General features: G+C 48.8%; 1 protein-coding gene across 3 annotated transcripts in view; it reads right to left on the bottom strand.

Annotated features, from left to right (window-relative positions):
• Window positions 1–6711: 6711 nt before the first annotated feature.
• SPPL3 (signal peptide peptidase like 3) overlaps window positions 6712–15850 on the bottom strand; it is a 118887-nt gene continuing 109748 nt past the window's right edge. For all 3 annotated transcript variants that reach the window (XM_045534659.1, XM_045534658.1, XM_045534660.1), the window contains 5 exons: window positions 10955–11061; window positions 10155–10318; window positions 9232–9431; window positions 8162–8271; window positions 6712–7521 (listed from right to left, as the gene is read on the bottom strand). In XM_045534659.1, coding sequence (XP_045390615.1) covers window positions 7450–7521; window positions 8162–8271; window positions 9232–9431; window positions 10155–10318; window positions 10955–11061 — 653 coding nt within the window. In that variant the 3' untranslated portion in view covers window positions 6712–7449. The remainder of the gene's footprint in view (window positions 7522–8161; window positions 8272–9231; window positions 9432–10154; window positions 10319–10954; window positions 11062–15850) is intronic.

Below are 15850 nucleotides of genomic sequence, written 5' to 3'. Positions count from 1 at the left end.
CATTCCTGGGATGAATCCTACTTGGTCATGATGAATAATCCTTCTTATGTACTGTTTGGTTTGTTAATATTTTACTGAGGACTTTTGTAACTATATTCATAAGGGATATTAGTCTGTATTTTTCTGTTTTTGTGATGTCTTTATCTGGCATGGGTGTCAGAGTAATGCTAACCTCATATCATAGAATGAGATGGGAATTGTTTCCTCCTCTTCACTTTTTCAAGAGTTTGAGAAGGACTAGTGTTAATTTTTCTTTAAATGTTTTATAGAATATTCACCAGTGAAGCCATCTGGTCCAGGACTGGTCTTGGTTGGAAGGTTTTTGATTACAGATTCAATCTCTTTAACGTGTTATAGGTCTGTTGAGATTTTCTATTTCCTCGAGTCAGTTTAGGTAATGTGTGTGTTTCGAGGAATTTGTCCATTTCTTGTAGGTGATCTAGTTTGTTGGCATATAGCTATTCATAGTATTCTCTTGCAACAAACAGGTTGTTTCTATAAGGTCATTATTAATGTCCCCATTTTCATTTCAGATTTTAGTTATTTGTTTTTTCTCTTGAACCAGTTTTGTTGGTGTTTCATTGATTTTTTTCCCCGTTTTTCTATTTTTCTGTTACTTCCTCTCAAATCTTTATTGTTTCCTTCCTTCTGCTAGCTTTGGGTTTATCAATTGCTCTTCTTTTTCTAGTTCCTTTAAGGTAAAAAGTTAGGTTATTGATTTGAGATCTTCATGTTTTAGGATTCCTTACAATTCTAGGTTGACCATTTTGTTTCTCTCAGTACTTTTTAAATAAGTTGCTCACCTGTCTCCTGCCTTACACTATTTCTAACAAGAAATCTGTTGTCATTTTCAAGTTTGTTCTGTAGAATTTGAAGAGGTTCTTTCCACCAGTTGTTAATCGACTTCGTCCAGTGGTACCTTGGCCCTGATTTCCTCACTTTGTCCCAGAGGACTGAGAATTTTCCAGATGTTTTGTTGGAATCTGCTCATACCCACCCTCTCTCTAGTCTGGCTACTGTCCTCTCCTATCTGAGGGACTTCATTCAAATGGCGTGGAATGGCTCTGCTCCTTATTTTAACACAGGCTGGGGGTTTGGCCCATCGAGTCTTTTGTTCCAAGGGTGTTTAAGGAAAACCTGAAGATTTATGAACAACTAACACAGGCCCACCAATGGCTGACAGAAAGGCAGCTTCACAGTGTAGTGAACTCTTCTCCCAGAACAAGCAGCGGGGCTTTAAAGTGAGCTCAAGTAGAAGAGGGCCTATGTAGCATTTATTATGGAGAAAAATCTTAAGTATAGAAAAGCAAAAACGTCCACATTGGTTTGTTTGCAGACTCTGGGTAGAGGCTGATGCTCTCGGGACCCACGGGCAGAACCCGTCCCGCGGGGGTTACTGCGAGAGCAGCCCGGGCCTCCTGCAGCCTCTGCTGCGGGCACCCTGCTGGGTCAGCGTGGGGTGCGACACAAACACAGCCCGAGCTAAGCTGTCAGGACCGGCTCACAGCAGGCCCTGATGGGCTCTGGGAGGCCACTCTCACACCAGGCTGGGCTGACACCCGGACTGCTGTTGCCCAGAGGGGCCAGGACACGCTTTCATGAGAAACCTGCACACAGGCTCAGCCACCATCCCTCTGTGCACGGAGCTCTGTGCCAAGTCCTTCAGCGTGCAGAATGGCAAGACCCACGCCGGCCCGGCCCGTGGTCAAGACACCCCTATCTACTCAGAATCCACTCAGCGCCGAAAGCAGGACCTCCAGTTCGGCAGCACGTTCTGTTTGCTCTTCCCGTCACTCTGTCCAGGCCACCCCCAAAGCTCCCTGGCAGCAGGGGGTGTTCGGTGATACGGGCCCTGAGGGAAGAGGGGTGGGCAGTGCGCTGGGGCCGTGTGGAGTCCCCTGAAGCCCTGGTCCCTCCTGCTGGTGGCCTCAGGAGGACAGCACTGCCTCCCACCGCCGTCAAACTGGCAGGGCACGCCCCATGCGTGGAAAGCTCTGTCTGTCCTCTTAGCTCCTCCCTGTGCCCGCAAGTCCTCCACCGCCTTTTCTCAGATCGGGTTTCTGCCTAGCCTGGGGCCTGGCACAGGACGTGTCACTGTGCACATGAGATAAAAATCCAGGCCGGGCGCGGTGGCTCACGCCTGTAATCCTGGCACTCTGGGAGGCCGAGGCGGGCGGATCGTTGGAGCTCAGGAGTTCGAGACCAGCCTGAGCAAGAATTAGACCCTGTCTCTACTAAAAAAAATAGAAAGAAATTAGGACAACTAAAAACATACACAGAAAAAATTAGCCAGGCATGGTGGCGCATGCCTGTAGTCCCAGCTACTCGGGAGGCTGAGGCGGGAGTATTGCTCGAGCCCAGGAGTTTGAGGTTGCTGTGAGCTAGGCTGACGCCACGGCACTCACTCTAGCCCGGGCAACAGTGAGACTCTGTCTCAAAAAAAAAAAAAAAAAAAATCCAAACAAGGCAGGATACCAACTTCGAGTGTGGGGAAGTTGGCCGTCTCCAAGGGCAAAGGCTCAAGTCCAATAGCCAGAAGTGCTGGCTATGCCCCAGATCCAGGTGGGCAGAGCGAAACGTCGCACTAGAAGGCTGCCAGGTCATCTGCCCGGGGCAAGTCTCTCGGCGAGGCGGGGGGCTGGAATGCTGGCGCGCGGCCCTCCTGCCGCCCCCTCTGCATCTTTGTCTCCTGGACACCCACGTCCTGCCTTTCATTCCTCACAGGCGAAGGCCTGCCGCCCACTGCTTGGCGACCGACCCCTCCCAGCGTTGTTTCCTCTGCCTAACTGGCTCCCGTCCTCTGTCGCCTTTGCATCTATGAGTAAGAGGCCCAGGACTCCGTGGGGGCAGGAGAAAGCTCCCGGCCTCACCCATTTGAGGGCCTCCGATCACCTGCAAACTGGAGGCAAGTGTTACAGGTTCCCAACTAGGGAACAGACTTCTTGGAACTTAGTAAGAAATTGACCAGGCACAATCCAAATGAAAGGAACCATAAATGAAGTTGAATCTGCCGTACGAATTCTTTTTTGAGACAGGGTCTCGCTCTGTCGCCCCCTTAGAGTGCAGTAGTGTCGTCATGGCTCACTGCAACCTCAAGCGATCCTCCCACCTTGGCCCCCCAGAGTGCTGGGATTACAGATGTGAGCCACCGTGGCCAGCCCATACGAATTCTTAATAGCTCAAGTATCTAGTAGCTCTACAGCACACGGATGTGACCATCAGTAAGTGCCCCACAGAAGTTTCACAGCCTCCATGCAGGGCATTTAGATAAAGCACCGGTAACTGCTGACGACTCTTGAACCCTGTCGTGACTAAAGAGCAATGCTCATGGTACCATAGGAGACTTTCGCTTCTTTCAGTCGTCACACAGACCTTTGGTTAAATGCCGGCCTGCGCTGGTGGGAGCACTGGGCTTCTCTTGCTTGCACGGACCCGCTGCCTACCCTTCTCAGTAGGTGCATCCAGTCCTGTGACACGAGATTCTCAGCCGGGGCCTTTGCTGTTTATACAGCAGGCCTCACGGCGGGGGGCAGAGAGCTATAGATTTCACTCTTCAGCTCAGGGCAGTGTCGCCATGCATGTGTGTGTGTGTGTGTGTGTGTGTGTGTGTGTGTGTGTGGATCCCGCGTGCAGGGTGTGTGTGTGTGTGTGTGTGGATCCCGCGTGCAGGGTGTGTGTGTGTGTGTGTGTGTGTGTGTGTGGATCCCGCGTGCAGGGTGTGTGTGTGTGTGTGTGGATCCCACGTGCAGGGTGTGTGTGTGTGTGTGTGTGTGTGTGTGTGTGTGGATCCCGCGTGCAGGGTGTGTGTGTGTGTGTGTGTGTGTGGATCCCGCGTGCAGGGTGTGTGTGTGTGTGTGTGTGTGTGGATCCCGCGTGCAGGGGTGGGGGCCGATTAGCGCCCAGTGCCTCAGCTGAAGCACTGAGACGTGACTCAGTTGCTGCTGGACAGGTAAGGGCTTGGATTCCAAGGGAAGGGTTGAGGAGGAAACAAATGGCTGAAGCAGTCAAAAGGAGGAGTGGGAGAAGTATTTTTCTGGGACAGGTTCTGTACTTGAGATAGTTGGAATCCGAACGTGCAGAAATTTGAGTTTAGGTTTGCAGACAGAAAGCAGCCTATACAGTGCACAGGAATAGGAATACTTTCTGGATTAAGAAAAGTCTGACCTGGCTTATCCCTTCTAGAAGAGGGAAGACTTGAGTTCCATTATTAGATTTGCGGCACTTCAGTGCAAACTCCTGTAGCCAAGCTGACGCCTGTGTTAGGAGCCGTTGTTCTTGAAGTGATTTCACTGCTGGAAACTGCCAAAGAAGTGTGATGTAGTGAGGTGGCGGGGGCTGTCCCGGCCAGTGTGCGTTGGAAGAAGGTCTCCTTCCGAGCCTGTCCTGCGCTTCTGAACGAGGGCTGCACAGTTGCCGTCCTTGAGCAGTGCACTTCCCGCACGCACGAGGCCGCGACGTTCCCACGCTGGCGCAGCGTTAGGCTTTACGGGCAGAAACGTCCACAAACGACACTGGATCTGGTGAGCAGTAATATGAGAGCGGCAGATGCTATTTTTAACACTTTATTGGCAAAGACAGAACTCACTTTCCCTCCACCCTTACAGAGAACTAGTCATTTTGTTTCTTTCTCTTTTTTTGGAGGGGAGGGCAACGTAACTTACCTGTTTACCCAAGACCCGTGAGCCTGCTATACAGTAATCTGCCAGTAGCCTGCCCCCAAGTCCCCACGGTTTGAACCGCTCCTACGCTGGAACTGTCACACTGTCATTCAGAAAAGGCACGCACTGTAATGATAGTAACGGAACATGCTAGGCTTTGGATAAACTTCGCTGTCACGTCTTCATTAGCTCAAATTAGAAAAAAGAAAGTTACTACTATGAATAAGTGAGAGTTCCAACATGCAGTCTCTTTGGAAGGAAAAGAACCTCAGACTGAGGAGGGAGTCCATGCTGGAACTTTACGAACATGCCATGCTTGACGCAGACTTCTTGGATAGAAAAGACCCAAACCCACGGTATTTGAGAAAGCAGAAAGAAGGAGCAGAGGACACAAGTATATTGGGTGGGTGTGTGTGGGGGGGGCGCTGCAAGGAGAAACTGTAGCCCCCCCACGTCCAAATCAAAAGAGCATGACTTCCAGAACTGGGGGATTCTAGCGTATCTACTGTGGTTAATTTAAGACAACAAAAATATTTGCAGTTTTTCTGGCAAAGTTTTAAGGGCTCTGGAGACCAGCAACTGGAATCCAAACAGTCACGAGTCCTGAGTGGGTACTTTCTCCCCAAAACCCGTACAGAAGTGAGAATGACAAAAAAAAATTACATTCCTTCTGTCTGGAATTTAATTTTTTCATGAAAACAGCTATAAAAATTAAAATGACCAACTGCCAGGATAATATCATTTCTACCCATTATTGGCACTTGTCCTTAATCTGAGTCGCTCTGCAGTCCCTCTCCCACCCCACCCTGTTTAATTAGACATTTGCACCCACGAGCACCGAGGAGTGAGGTCATGGGTGCACGTTTAGTCTTCACCACATCCAGAAGCATTTTGAGTTCTGTGGACAAGAGAAAGCTTCGATTCTTTGACATCTCTGTGACTGAACCAGAGCTGCAGGTGACCAAGTCTGGAGACAGACAGGGTCTTCCCATCGGTCCTTGGGAATAGATGGCACAGGCAGGTGACAGTAGCTCTGTTTGGCACCAGGAACCACAGAGGAGATGATGTGACAAAGGCTACAAAGGGGTCATTTATTAAAAACAAAACCCAAAACCCTCAGCAGGATCTGAAGACAACGACAGAAGAGTCCGACACCCCGATCGCTTCAGCCTCTGTCGACAACACAACGTGTACCCCGTGGGCTCTACCCACAGTGACTTCAAGCATTCCGGTTCATCGCACGGGTCAAGACAGAGGCAGTGACCCCAAGGAAGAAACCAGGACACGGGGGCCCTTCCCCAACCCCTGCTCTCAGGTATCCTCAGCCGACTCCGGGCTCTGTCTGCCTCTGGGCAACACGCCGTTTCTTACCAGGCTGCGGCTGCTTAAAGGGAAGGACATTCCACGGGTGACCAGCAGAGACCGCAGCACGGGGCTGGATCCTAACCAGACAGAGCCGCCTGTTACTGCCCAGTTCCTGGAATTTAGGGCCCAGCTCAGAGGGGCATTTGACATTTGCTCCCAACACCCAGTTGTCACCACAGGTAAACCAAGACTATAATCACAACAGCAAGGACAGGATTGTGTTGCTTTTTTCCTTTTTTTTTTTTTTCTTTCTTAAAGGAGTGAGGGCATGGAAAATACAGCACACCAATGAAACAAAATGTCAAAAAAAAATACAAAAAAATAGAAAATAGAAAAATGTATTTACAAGGAGTACATTACTATGATCAGAAAGCACAAAGACACCTGCTGCTATAATACATGCATTGGTTCAGGAAGAAACTGCTAAAAACCCTGCAAGGGAGAAGGCTGTAAGAAGAAAAAAAGGGCCAAAAGGTTTCCACTTTTCATCCCTAATTTGCTGTACTGCTCAAACCAAGTCAGTCTCCTGAAGTCCTCGCGGCTATCGGCACAAACGCTACACTGCTCTGCGACCGTGGGTCGCTTGTGGAGGGGAAAGACGGCAGCTCATCCATATACAAGGAAGCCACAGTAACTGCTCGACATGCTCAGAACGACAGCAAGCCCCTGTCTGCTACACAGCGTGATCTTAGCAGGTTTTAATTTGTTTATTCATAGATACCTATGTGTGTGTGTGTGTGTGCATATATGTACGTATGTATAAAACCATGCCCTTGTTCACTGCCAACACGACAGCGGGGTGGACATGAACTCATTACAACAGATTCTGATGCGGATGTTGTAAGAAGTCACTCAATGTCTGTGGATTTAATAAGTCACTTCACACCACAGAAAATATTTAATAAATCCAAAAAAAGGAAAGAAGAATATAACGACAGAAGAGCTTCTGTCCCAGTTCTCTGAAACTGAGTCCCCCACAGGAAACTGGTCCCAAAGTTCTCGAGGGTTCATTGAAGAAACTTCGGTTTGCTAATTTTTTTAGATCCTTTTAGTGTTCAAAAGTTCTAGAACGACTCCTTGCCGTTTTCAGTTTTTAAACAGTCAAATCTCCATCTCCCCCGCAAGGTGACAGTCTGGTGCAGACAGTCTGGGGCAGATCCGTAAAAACCGGGGAGGAAGGAGCGCTGGGGAGAGCTGTCCCTCCTGGAAGAGGCTCCGCGTCTACAGCCGCAAGAAGAGCAGGAACCGAACTGGGCTCCGGCACCTCCCTCCTGCAAACGAGCTCCCTTTAAACGCAAAATCCAGTCACACGCAGTCCCTTACACAGGTACGTCTCTGAGTACCAGGCCAGCTCTAAGAGGAAACAAAACCACGAGTTGAGAGAAAGGACTACGATGGCCACTCTGGTCACTTTCCGTGGGATCCATCATACTTCCAGGAAGCGCGAGCTGCTGGCCTTGGAGTGGAACGGCTCGGACCACATCCGCCGGAGGTCACCCTGGGAAAGGAGGGACTTCACTAAGTTACAGATTTAAACAAGAGGCGCACACAGCTACCAGTCTGTTCTGATTCTTGGTCTCGGATCACACTGCCGCTGTGGGAGAATCGAAGAGCGTTCAAATGTTACTCACTGGAAAGTAACCCACCGTTTTTAGGACTCCTCAGACGAGGAGCTCGCGGGCCCTCGAGCGAGGGTTTTCCTAACTCTATCCTGAGTAAGTTCTATCCTTGTGAGTCGGACGATCTGGGCAAGTAAAGTAAGCTCTGTGTCTGGGGATGATAAACAAATTCTCCAAACACACGGCCTCAGTACTGGCCAGTCTTCATCACTGCCTAACTTAAAGTGTTAAAAAAAAAAGCTGCGAGGCGGCAGGAGGACCCTGCCTTTGAGAGAAGCAGGAAGTCGCCACAGCTGGGCTCTGGGGCTTTCGGCTAATTACTCCACGGCCAGGTGGCGCAGTGGCCCAGCTCATTAGCATCGTCCTCGGCACACGCACACAGGACAAGGTCAAGCGCTCACTCTGGGCTTAAGCAGAACCACCTCCAGCAGGGAGAGCCCACACCCAAACACAGGGCCAAGGCCATTGCTCTCATGCCTTTGTAATGGCTTCTCACCTTTCCCCCCTTTTTTCTCTCACCTTTAAATAGGCCATTGTGAGGAGTGGCAATAAGGTAAATGGCACCAAATAGAGAAGGGCAGGCTGGGCGGCGCGGTGAATGCGCGAGGCCACGGTAGCCGTGAGCAGACCTGTGAGGAGAGAGGCATTCGTGAGAGGGGAGAGGGAAGCCCTGGCTGCTGTTTGGCAAAGTCCTGAGAGTGCACAGATCTAATGTGACATATTCCATCCTGCGGGCAGGGCGTGAAATGCCCAGCCTGAGCAGTTAAAGCAATGTGAATAGCACAGCTCTAAAAACCCAAGCTCCAAGGACCCGGGACTGGCCCAAGGCCCGCCCCACGCTCAGGTTCCTGGGCTCAAACCTTCCCTCCACCCCCGATCTCCTGTGGGGTGTGATGCTGGACTTGGAGGTAAAGACCTGCGTTCCAGTTCCAACCCTGCCACTTACGACGGCTATGTACCCCTGGTTCAGGCATTTTGTCTCTCGGAGCCTCAGCTGCTCATCTGTCTAATGGGGACGGTACCACTACCTCGCCCCTGAGCTTCTGGACTGAAATGGGGTGACGGGGTGAGTGAAGGGGCACGGAGGCGAGCAGGTGGCTCCTTTCCACTCGCTGGGCGCAGCTGCACGTGCAGGGCCCGCTGCTCCTAGCCTAGTTACAACTGTCTCTTTCCGCCTAGAGAGAAACTAGCCTAGGGACAATCATAAGTCAGAGGTGACAGAAATGTTAGTACTAATGAAAGTAAATATCTGTTGACTAAAGGAGGAAATAAACACGATATTCATTAAACTCAGCAGAAGATTACAGTGGAGACTAATCACTGCATTATGTGGTATGTCCTTGATTTGAGGACTGACCAAGCTTTTCCTACAATGTCCTTCAGACATCCTGCTGGACAGGGGACCGGGCTATCCAGTGTGGAGAACATCTGTCACTTTGTGGGCCAGAAGGTTTCTTTTTGGTTGTCTAGTACAACCTCCAAGTCAGTGCTCTCCTTCCACCGTCTGTAGCTAGAAGACCTGATTTATCCTCCCAGGGTTGGAGGACCGCCAGAGAGGGTCACCTGCAGTCTCTCCGGGTCTTTCTTACCTACAAAGTACCCGATGAGGGTGCAGTGGAAGTAGGAGACCTTCTGCATGCGCCCAGAGATGTTGGCGGGTCCGGAGGCACCACAGGAGTCCCCGCTGGCTTGCTTTTTGTAGTTGTCATAGCGAAGGACAAAGCACAGCAGGAGACCAGGCATCACAATGTCTCCAATGCCCAACATGGAGAAGTGACTGCCGGTGGAGCTGGAACGCAGTTTCAGAGGTTAGGGACGACAGGCTCTACAGTCCAGTTTCCACTCCTCTGTGCCACGTCTGTCAGCTTTTTAAGAAGTCAGATGGAAATCTCTACTGGCTGAACCAACACTAGCTTTTAAGAGTTTAGAGATTAAAAGCAACGAGAGTACTGTCAGCAGAGGTCTCCAGTCTGGCCCCTCGTGTTTTGGGAGAGCACCTTGCAAGTGACTGCTCAGGTGCCCTGCTTCAGTGCGCCTCCCTTGGACACGCCACGCAATTCAGTACTGTGACGCATTCACTGGTGAGACCTCAAATAAGCACCTGACTGCCACCAGACACAGAGGAGTAAAGCAGCACATTAATTTTGCCAAGATTATAGTACCAGGAGCTGTATAATTTTACCATTAGAACATATTTTTACAAATGTCTTAGAAGTAAAAAAGAACCAGATTCTCCTGTTAATTCCCTCCAGCCAATTTTAAAAAGTAGAAACAGCATAAGATATGGTCATTTGGAAACAATCAATGATAAAACGCAGCACCTGGATCACTTAATGATAGATTTTGGAAAATTAATATTCTAGTCCTCATTTCCTGTGTACAATGCAACCCTCTCCAGTTTAGGACTAGAATGTTGATGACAAAAGACACACTGACCAAGGTAGGGAACAGACAGGCACAGGAAGGCAGCATGACCCCTGTCACAGGATGAGGTCTGGCACGCCAGTCCTACCTCGGGAAGACCAGTTTTCCAGGCAGAGACAGGCGAGGAACATCACGCCCAACGTTGGGCCCCAGGTGGAGCTTCCGGGATAGAACATCAAGGGGATTGTCAGCCGGCTGCGTGGCCACCTTCACCATGACGTTGCTGTTGAAGATGTAGGCTGAGAAAAATACCTGCGGAGTTGGAGAGGGGCCTTTACCAGAGGGGCTGGAAGCCGCCAGTTTCAGCATCAGCCCTCTTTGTTCCTAAGAGAGAGCCTCAGAGAGCGGCGATGTCAGCGCTTGCTTTCTCAGCATGCTGTGAGGAGGAAGAACACCTCCGCTCTCCCTGTGTACATGCAAATTTCTGAACCCTCTCTACACCCGAAGGCAACTCCCTACAGTGGAACTGGCTGTGGTCCCATGGCAGGGAACCTTGTCTGCCCGCTGCCTCTCCACCCTTGGACTCACACACACACTACCCACTGTATCACATCTCAACAAACAGAGGCTCAGGCAGCCAGTGGCCTGTGCACTTTTTTCTTCCTTAGGGACAGGGTCTTGCTATGCTGCTGCCCAGGCTGGAGTGCAGTGGCTGTTCACAGGTGTGATCATGATGTACTTACTGCAGCCTCGAACTCCTGGGCTCAAGTGATCCTCCCACCTCAGCCTCCCAAGAACCCGTGCACCCTGTAACATGTACGCTTCAAGACTGGAGGGCGTGACTGGTGGTCAGGCAAGCCCAACCCTGGATACTTATAGTGAACAGTGCTCAGGAGTGAATGCTTCAGTTCGACACAAGGACACCGCAGGGGCTTCTAGGGAACTTACCCAAAAGACATCATAGATCAGAAGCCCTGAGAGAAGCAGGCAGGAGACCTTGAGGCTCGGCAGGCGGACAAAGGCAATCATGGCGACACAGAGACCCATGGCAAGTGCTGGGAGGAGACAGCAGAGAGCAGTCAGCAAGTGGACTGCAGGCCCATCCTTTCCCCACCAGCTGCTCAGCCTAACAGAGCTTGCAATCCCCTCAACACTTAGGCAGGCCGAAGCTCTAGCTTCACACACTTACACCCCACGGGTGCAAAGTGCCCACTTCAGCCCATTTAGACCTGTTGGCATTTGGGGCGATTCCTTTTCTCATGCTGTATATAGCACTCAACTGTTGGAGACCCAGGAGACGTTCTGTTCCGGACCAGTCCGAGGCCTCCTGGCTCTTGTGCCCTGCCTTCCCCAGGTGGATGCATCGTCCCTGCTCTTCACAGGGTTAACTCACACCCTAGATCACATCCCCGTTCACTACGCAGAAACACTGTCCCAGCAGTTCATCCTCTAACTGCACAGTAGGAAACTAGAGAGCAGTCAAACAAAATTCTTAAAAATTATATTCCCACTATCCGGACACTACCACTGTTAAACATCTTCCCAGAATTTTTTACGTTAAGTATGTATTTTTAATCTAATGAGATCACACAATCTATTTTTTTAAGCCAACAATCTCCAGTTTAATTTCAATGAATTTTCATCTCATTTAGTTAAACTTCTCTAATAGACTCCCAAATATCTTCTACAGATGGGCTGCATAAGCCGGAGTGCAATCCAGGACCTGTGTACATCTTTTAAATCTTTTCCAGTTTGGCACAGTCCTTTTTTAGTGACTCGTGGAGACTGGAGTCATTTGTCCTACAGAACGTAGAACCTTCCTGATTTTTCTGGTGTTTCCCTATTGTGTTTGGCTTTTTCTTCAATCCTATCTAATTCCTCTAAGGACATCATTATCTGAACCAGGCGTTCTCTCTCACAGGTACAGTTCAAGACTGGAGGCCGTGACTGGTGGTCAGACAAGCCCAACTCTGGACTCTTATGGTGAACAGTGCTCAGCCGTGAAAGCTTCAGTTCAACACACGGACAGCAGGGGCTTCTAGGGAATGTAGGGTCTTGAACTTCAGGCCTCAAGCAATCCTCCCGCCTTGGCCTCCCAAGGTGCTGGGATTACAGGTGTGAACCACCAGGCCTGGCCCCTGTGATTACATTTAACACATTAACTGCCACGTGAGTTATATTTTAACTCACGCTAGTTTTGAGCCCGGGGCCTCATGGTGCATGTGTAACTCACACGTCTCTTTATTCACCATACCTATGGGCACATAAAACAAAAAATAAATTTTTCATTAAATTAGAAAGGATCGTTTTGTTGTCAAAGTTTTTATTCTGTTTTTGTAATAAACAAAAACCCAAGGAAAAGATTTTTTTTCTAGTGTGGTGTGGCAGTCAATGTGTTAAAATTGTACTTCCTCCCTAGCCTTGCCTTATTTTTTTCTCTTACACTTGTCAACATTTGACACACCAGATAACTTTTTTTTTTTTTCTTTCAATTCTCTCCTCAACTCCATGGAAGCTCCTTGAGGGCCTGGCTCACGGCCGTGTCCCCGGAGTCCACACCTCTCCGGCCTTCTGGCTCTCCCCTGTTCTTCTGCAAACATGCGTCTGATTAGGCCACAGAGCTGCTGACAAATTTTCCACGGGCTCCTGCGGTGGGACGAGCGTCCCTCTCCCTGGCCAGGCGCTGCAGGCCCACGCAGGAGGGCGCTCTCCACTGCGTAGCCCACGCTCTCCACACACACCTCCTGCCGCCTGTTCTCTAGCCCCGCAAACACCATCCCACCTCTCAGCACACACCACGTTCTTTCATGCTCCACACAGAAAACCTGCCCCTGGCTGCTTCATCTGGAAACTTCATCCTCACTCTTACAGCGCCAGGTCAGAAAGCTTCCTCAGGGTCTGTCCCGACCTAACCAGAGAAAGTTGTTTCTTCCACGTGATGCCACAGAACTCTGAATACCTCTCGACTCATTCATCCTTTCTACGACAGTGATTATCTATACACAAGGGAGTTTATTCCCTCTACACTAGCTGACTGTGCATTCCTGGCAGACAGAAACCGTGTCTTTCTGTGGGTCCCTAGCACTTAACCGAGTAGACATTTAATAAATACTTGCTAAATGAATATTACTGATCTATTAATTTCAAATTATCTAAGGAAAGTATAAAATACTTTATTATCAGGTATCATTTTAATAGAATTGGTGGTAAATTGCCAATACATGTAAAAAAAAAAGTAGATAAATATAGCAGTTTGGCAGACTCTGGACACATCAGCTCAACTAATATTCCATGAGTTCCTACTGTGTATACAGCATTGCATAAACACAAAAGCATTCCTGTCCCTATAACAGAGAATGGCTGGAAAGACAGTAATAAAAGTAGGAACAACAAAATATATGTATCATCATCGTTATCAAGCATTCACTGAGCTCCATGGGGTGTAATACAGTGTGAATTTTGTAGAGATGTGGTTGAGACCTAATTCCTGACTTTATAATATAGGATGCTCATTACACTAGGGTCTCCTTGAATTTTTTAAATAAGTTTACAGGAACTGAACTGGTAAATGTACAAAAATGCAAGTCATTTGAAATAAACCTAATGACCCATATTACCTAGATAGGGTCAGTTAGGCTTTGCAAAGCTCGGAGGATTCAGAGCCGCGTGGGGATGACTGAAGCATGACGTCTGGGCATTGAGATGCGTGAAAGCCCATGCTCTCACCAAATCACACCCATTTTTTGAAGGTCAAATCTCCCCTTATCATTATCTTTAGAAGACAAATGTCTGGCTATGTTGTGAGTCAATAAACAGGACAGGGAGCAGCTCAGCTGGCTGAGGAACAGCAGTGGTGTGTGGGTGGGAAGCCCATGGGGCAGAGGCTGGGAACTGGTGGGCACACGACAGGTGAAACTCGCGTCTGTGTATCAATACTGGCTGGGGTGATCTGTTCACTGGCTTACACATGAACACATGGAATGCAAAGCATCAAGGGAACAAAGGAAGCCATAAAAGGCCTGAGATGAATAGTCAAGAGACAGGAGAGTGTGGGAAGTGATGGTCAGTCCCACTGCATCTCACCAATCACCAAAAGAGAGGCTGGGAAACTGAATAGAGAAGCAGAAGGGCAGGCTCCTCGGGTCAGGCATAACACGCCTCTGTAACACAAGCAGATGACTTGTCCCTTTCTGAACTTTTCCATTAAATTCACCATAGAGTCAGTTCATCCTAAACTTGCAGGAGCCTTAAAGTTCATATGGTCTAAGCATCCACCTGCTGCTTGTCATTCACCTTATGCTAATCCTATCCTACCTGGGTCTAGGCTAAACATGGAAAAGAGAGAACTGCTCAGTGACAAGATTTTCTACGACTCCAGACAATGTCATCCTATCCTAACCTTCCAAACAAGAAACTCGGGGTTCGTTTTCAATTTATCACAGTCTTTCATCATGTACGCACCCTCTGCAGCCACCCTGGGCTGCTGTTACCCTGTGCTGCGACGGCAAGCCTCAGTCGTGCCTCCTCACGCTTCCTACTTCCGTGCGTGTTCTTGCCCACACCCCTTTCTTTCCCATTTACTCTTCACTGCCGTTGTCAAACGTTTATCTGTTCGTATCATCTTCTGCCTTAAGGTCACCAGGTTCCCTTCTCTGTGACGAAGCGAGGTGAATTATAAAGTTGTACAACCGCAGGGCGCACAGCTTATACAGAATGGAGCTGTGAGACGCGGCGCTCTGCCCCAGAGCCCGTCTCCCCTGGCTCCTGTCCCTCAGCTGTCCCTTCTCTCCGTCCACATGACGTCAAGCAACCCTCTTTCCCATCTTATCTAAGTCTCCCACTGTACTGTGAGTTCTATGTATGAAGAGGCAGAATTTGACTATCTCAGAAAAGGTTCTTATTAATATAAGCATGTTGAATGACTATCACTACCACCCCACTGAATACTGCCACAAGCTATGTCATATCCCCAAAAACGTGCTCTCCATTATTCATCTCATCTGCCTCTCTTTCTTCATGCTTCCATTCAAGTACCTTGTTCTCAGGGCTTTTCCAGGCCAAAGTGAAGAGAAGTGCTCTCTCCCCCTTTGCTGCTTGAGAAACTCAAGACTCGTCCCCTTGGCTTGACAGCAAACCTTAACTTTGGCTAAATGTAAATTAACCAAAAGCACCAGGGAAGTAAATTATTAATCTTAGCCACTTAGCTATAGTTATTTTCAATTTATTATTGATATCTCTGTATCACCTTGTCTTCCACAACCAGGGACAGGGACAAAGATGACACCAAACTGAGCTAAAACATTCTCTACACTAGGATTATGTAACCTGTAAGGTTTCTAAGCAGTGCTCACGTTCTAAAGTAAAAGAGCTCTAGATATCTATGCTTTATGTGGGCTAAGCTCTAGAGGGTAGCATTTTAAAACAAAAAATAAATCGCTAGACTTCTGGCACTAAACATTTTCTAATCATAGGTTAGTAGCAACTGCTATAAAGCAGGGGTGGGGGCTGGACTGGACATCTGTCAAGACTGCTAGTCCCTGAACCCAGAAGGGGGATACAGACTGAACTGGCTTCAATGAGCCTTGAATAGTAGGTGTGTGTGCTCAGATTCATCAGCTTTTAGCTAACATACCACCACCTATTGGTCAAATTCTTTCAAGCCTTCCCAAATTTGAAAGGTTGATTTGCCAAATGAAACTGAGTTACAGTAGATACAACAGCTCTAGATTTCAGTTCGAGAAAACTCTGAAGTCTGTTCCTTTTTTTTTTTTATTTGAGACAGGGTCTTGCTCTGTTACCCAGGCAAGAGGGCAGTGGTGCAATCACAGCTCACAGTCCAGTGCA

The sequence above is a fragment of the Lemur catta genome, chromosome 21 (genome assembly GCF_020740605.2).
Source record: "Lemur catta isolate mLemCat1 chromosome 21, mLemCat1.pri, whole genome shotgun sequence".
NCBI classification, from domain to species: domain Eukaryota; kingdom Metazoa; phylum Chordata; class Mammalia; order Primates; family Lemuridae; genus Lemur; species Lemur catta.
The sequence above is the reverse complement of the archived record's forward strand: the minus strand, read 5'-3'. Positions and strand labels throughout refer to the sequence as shown.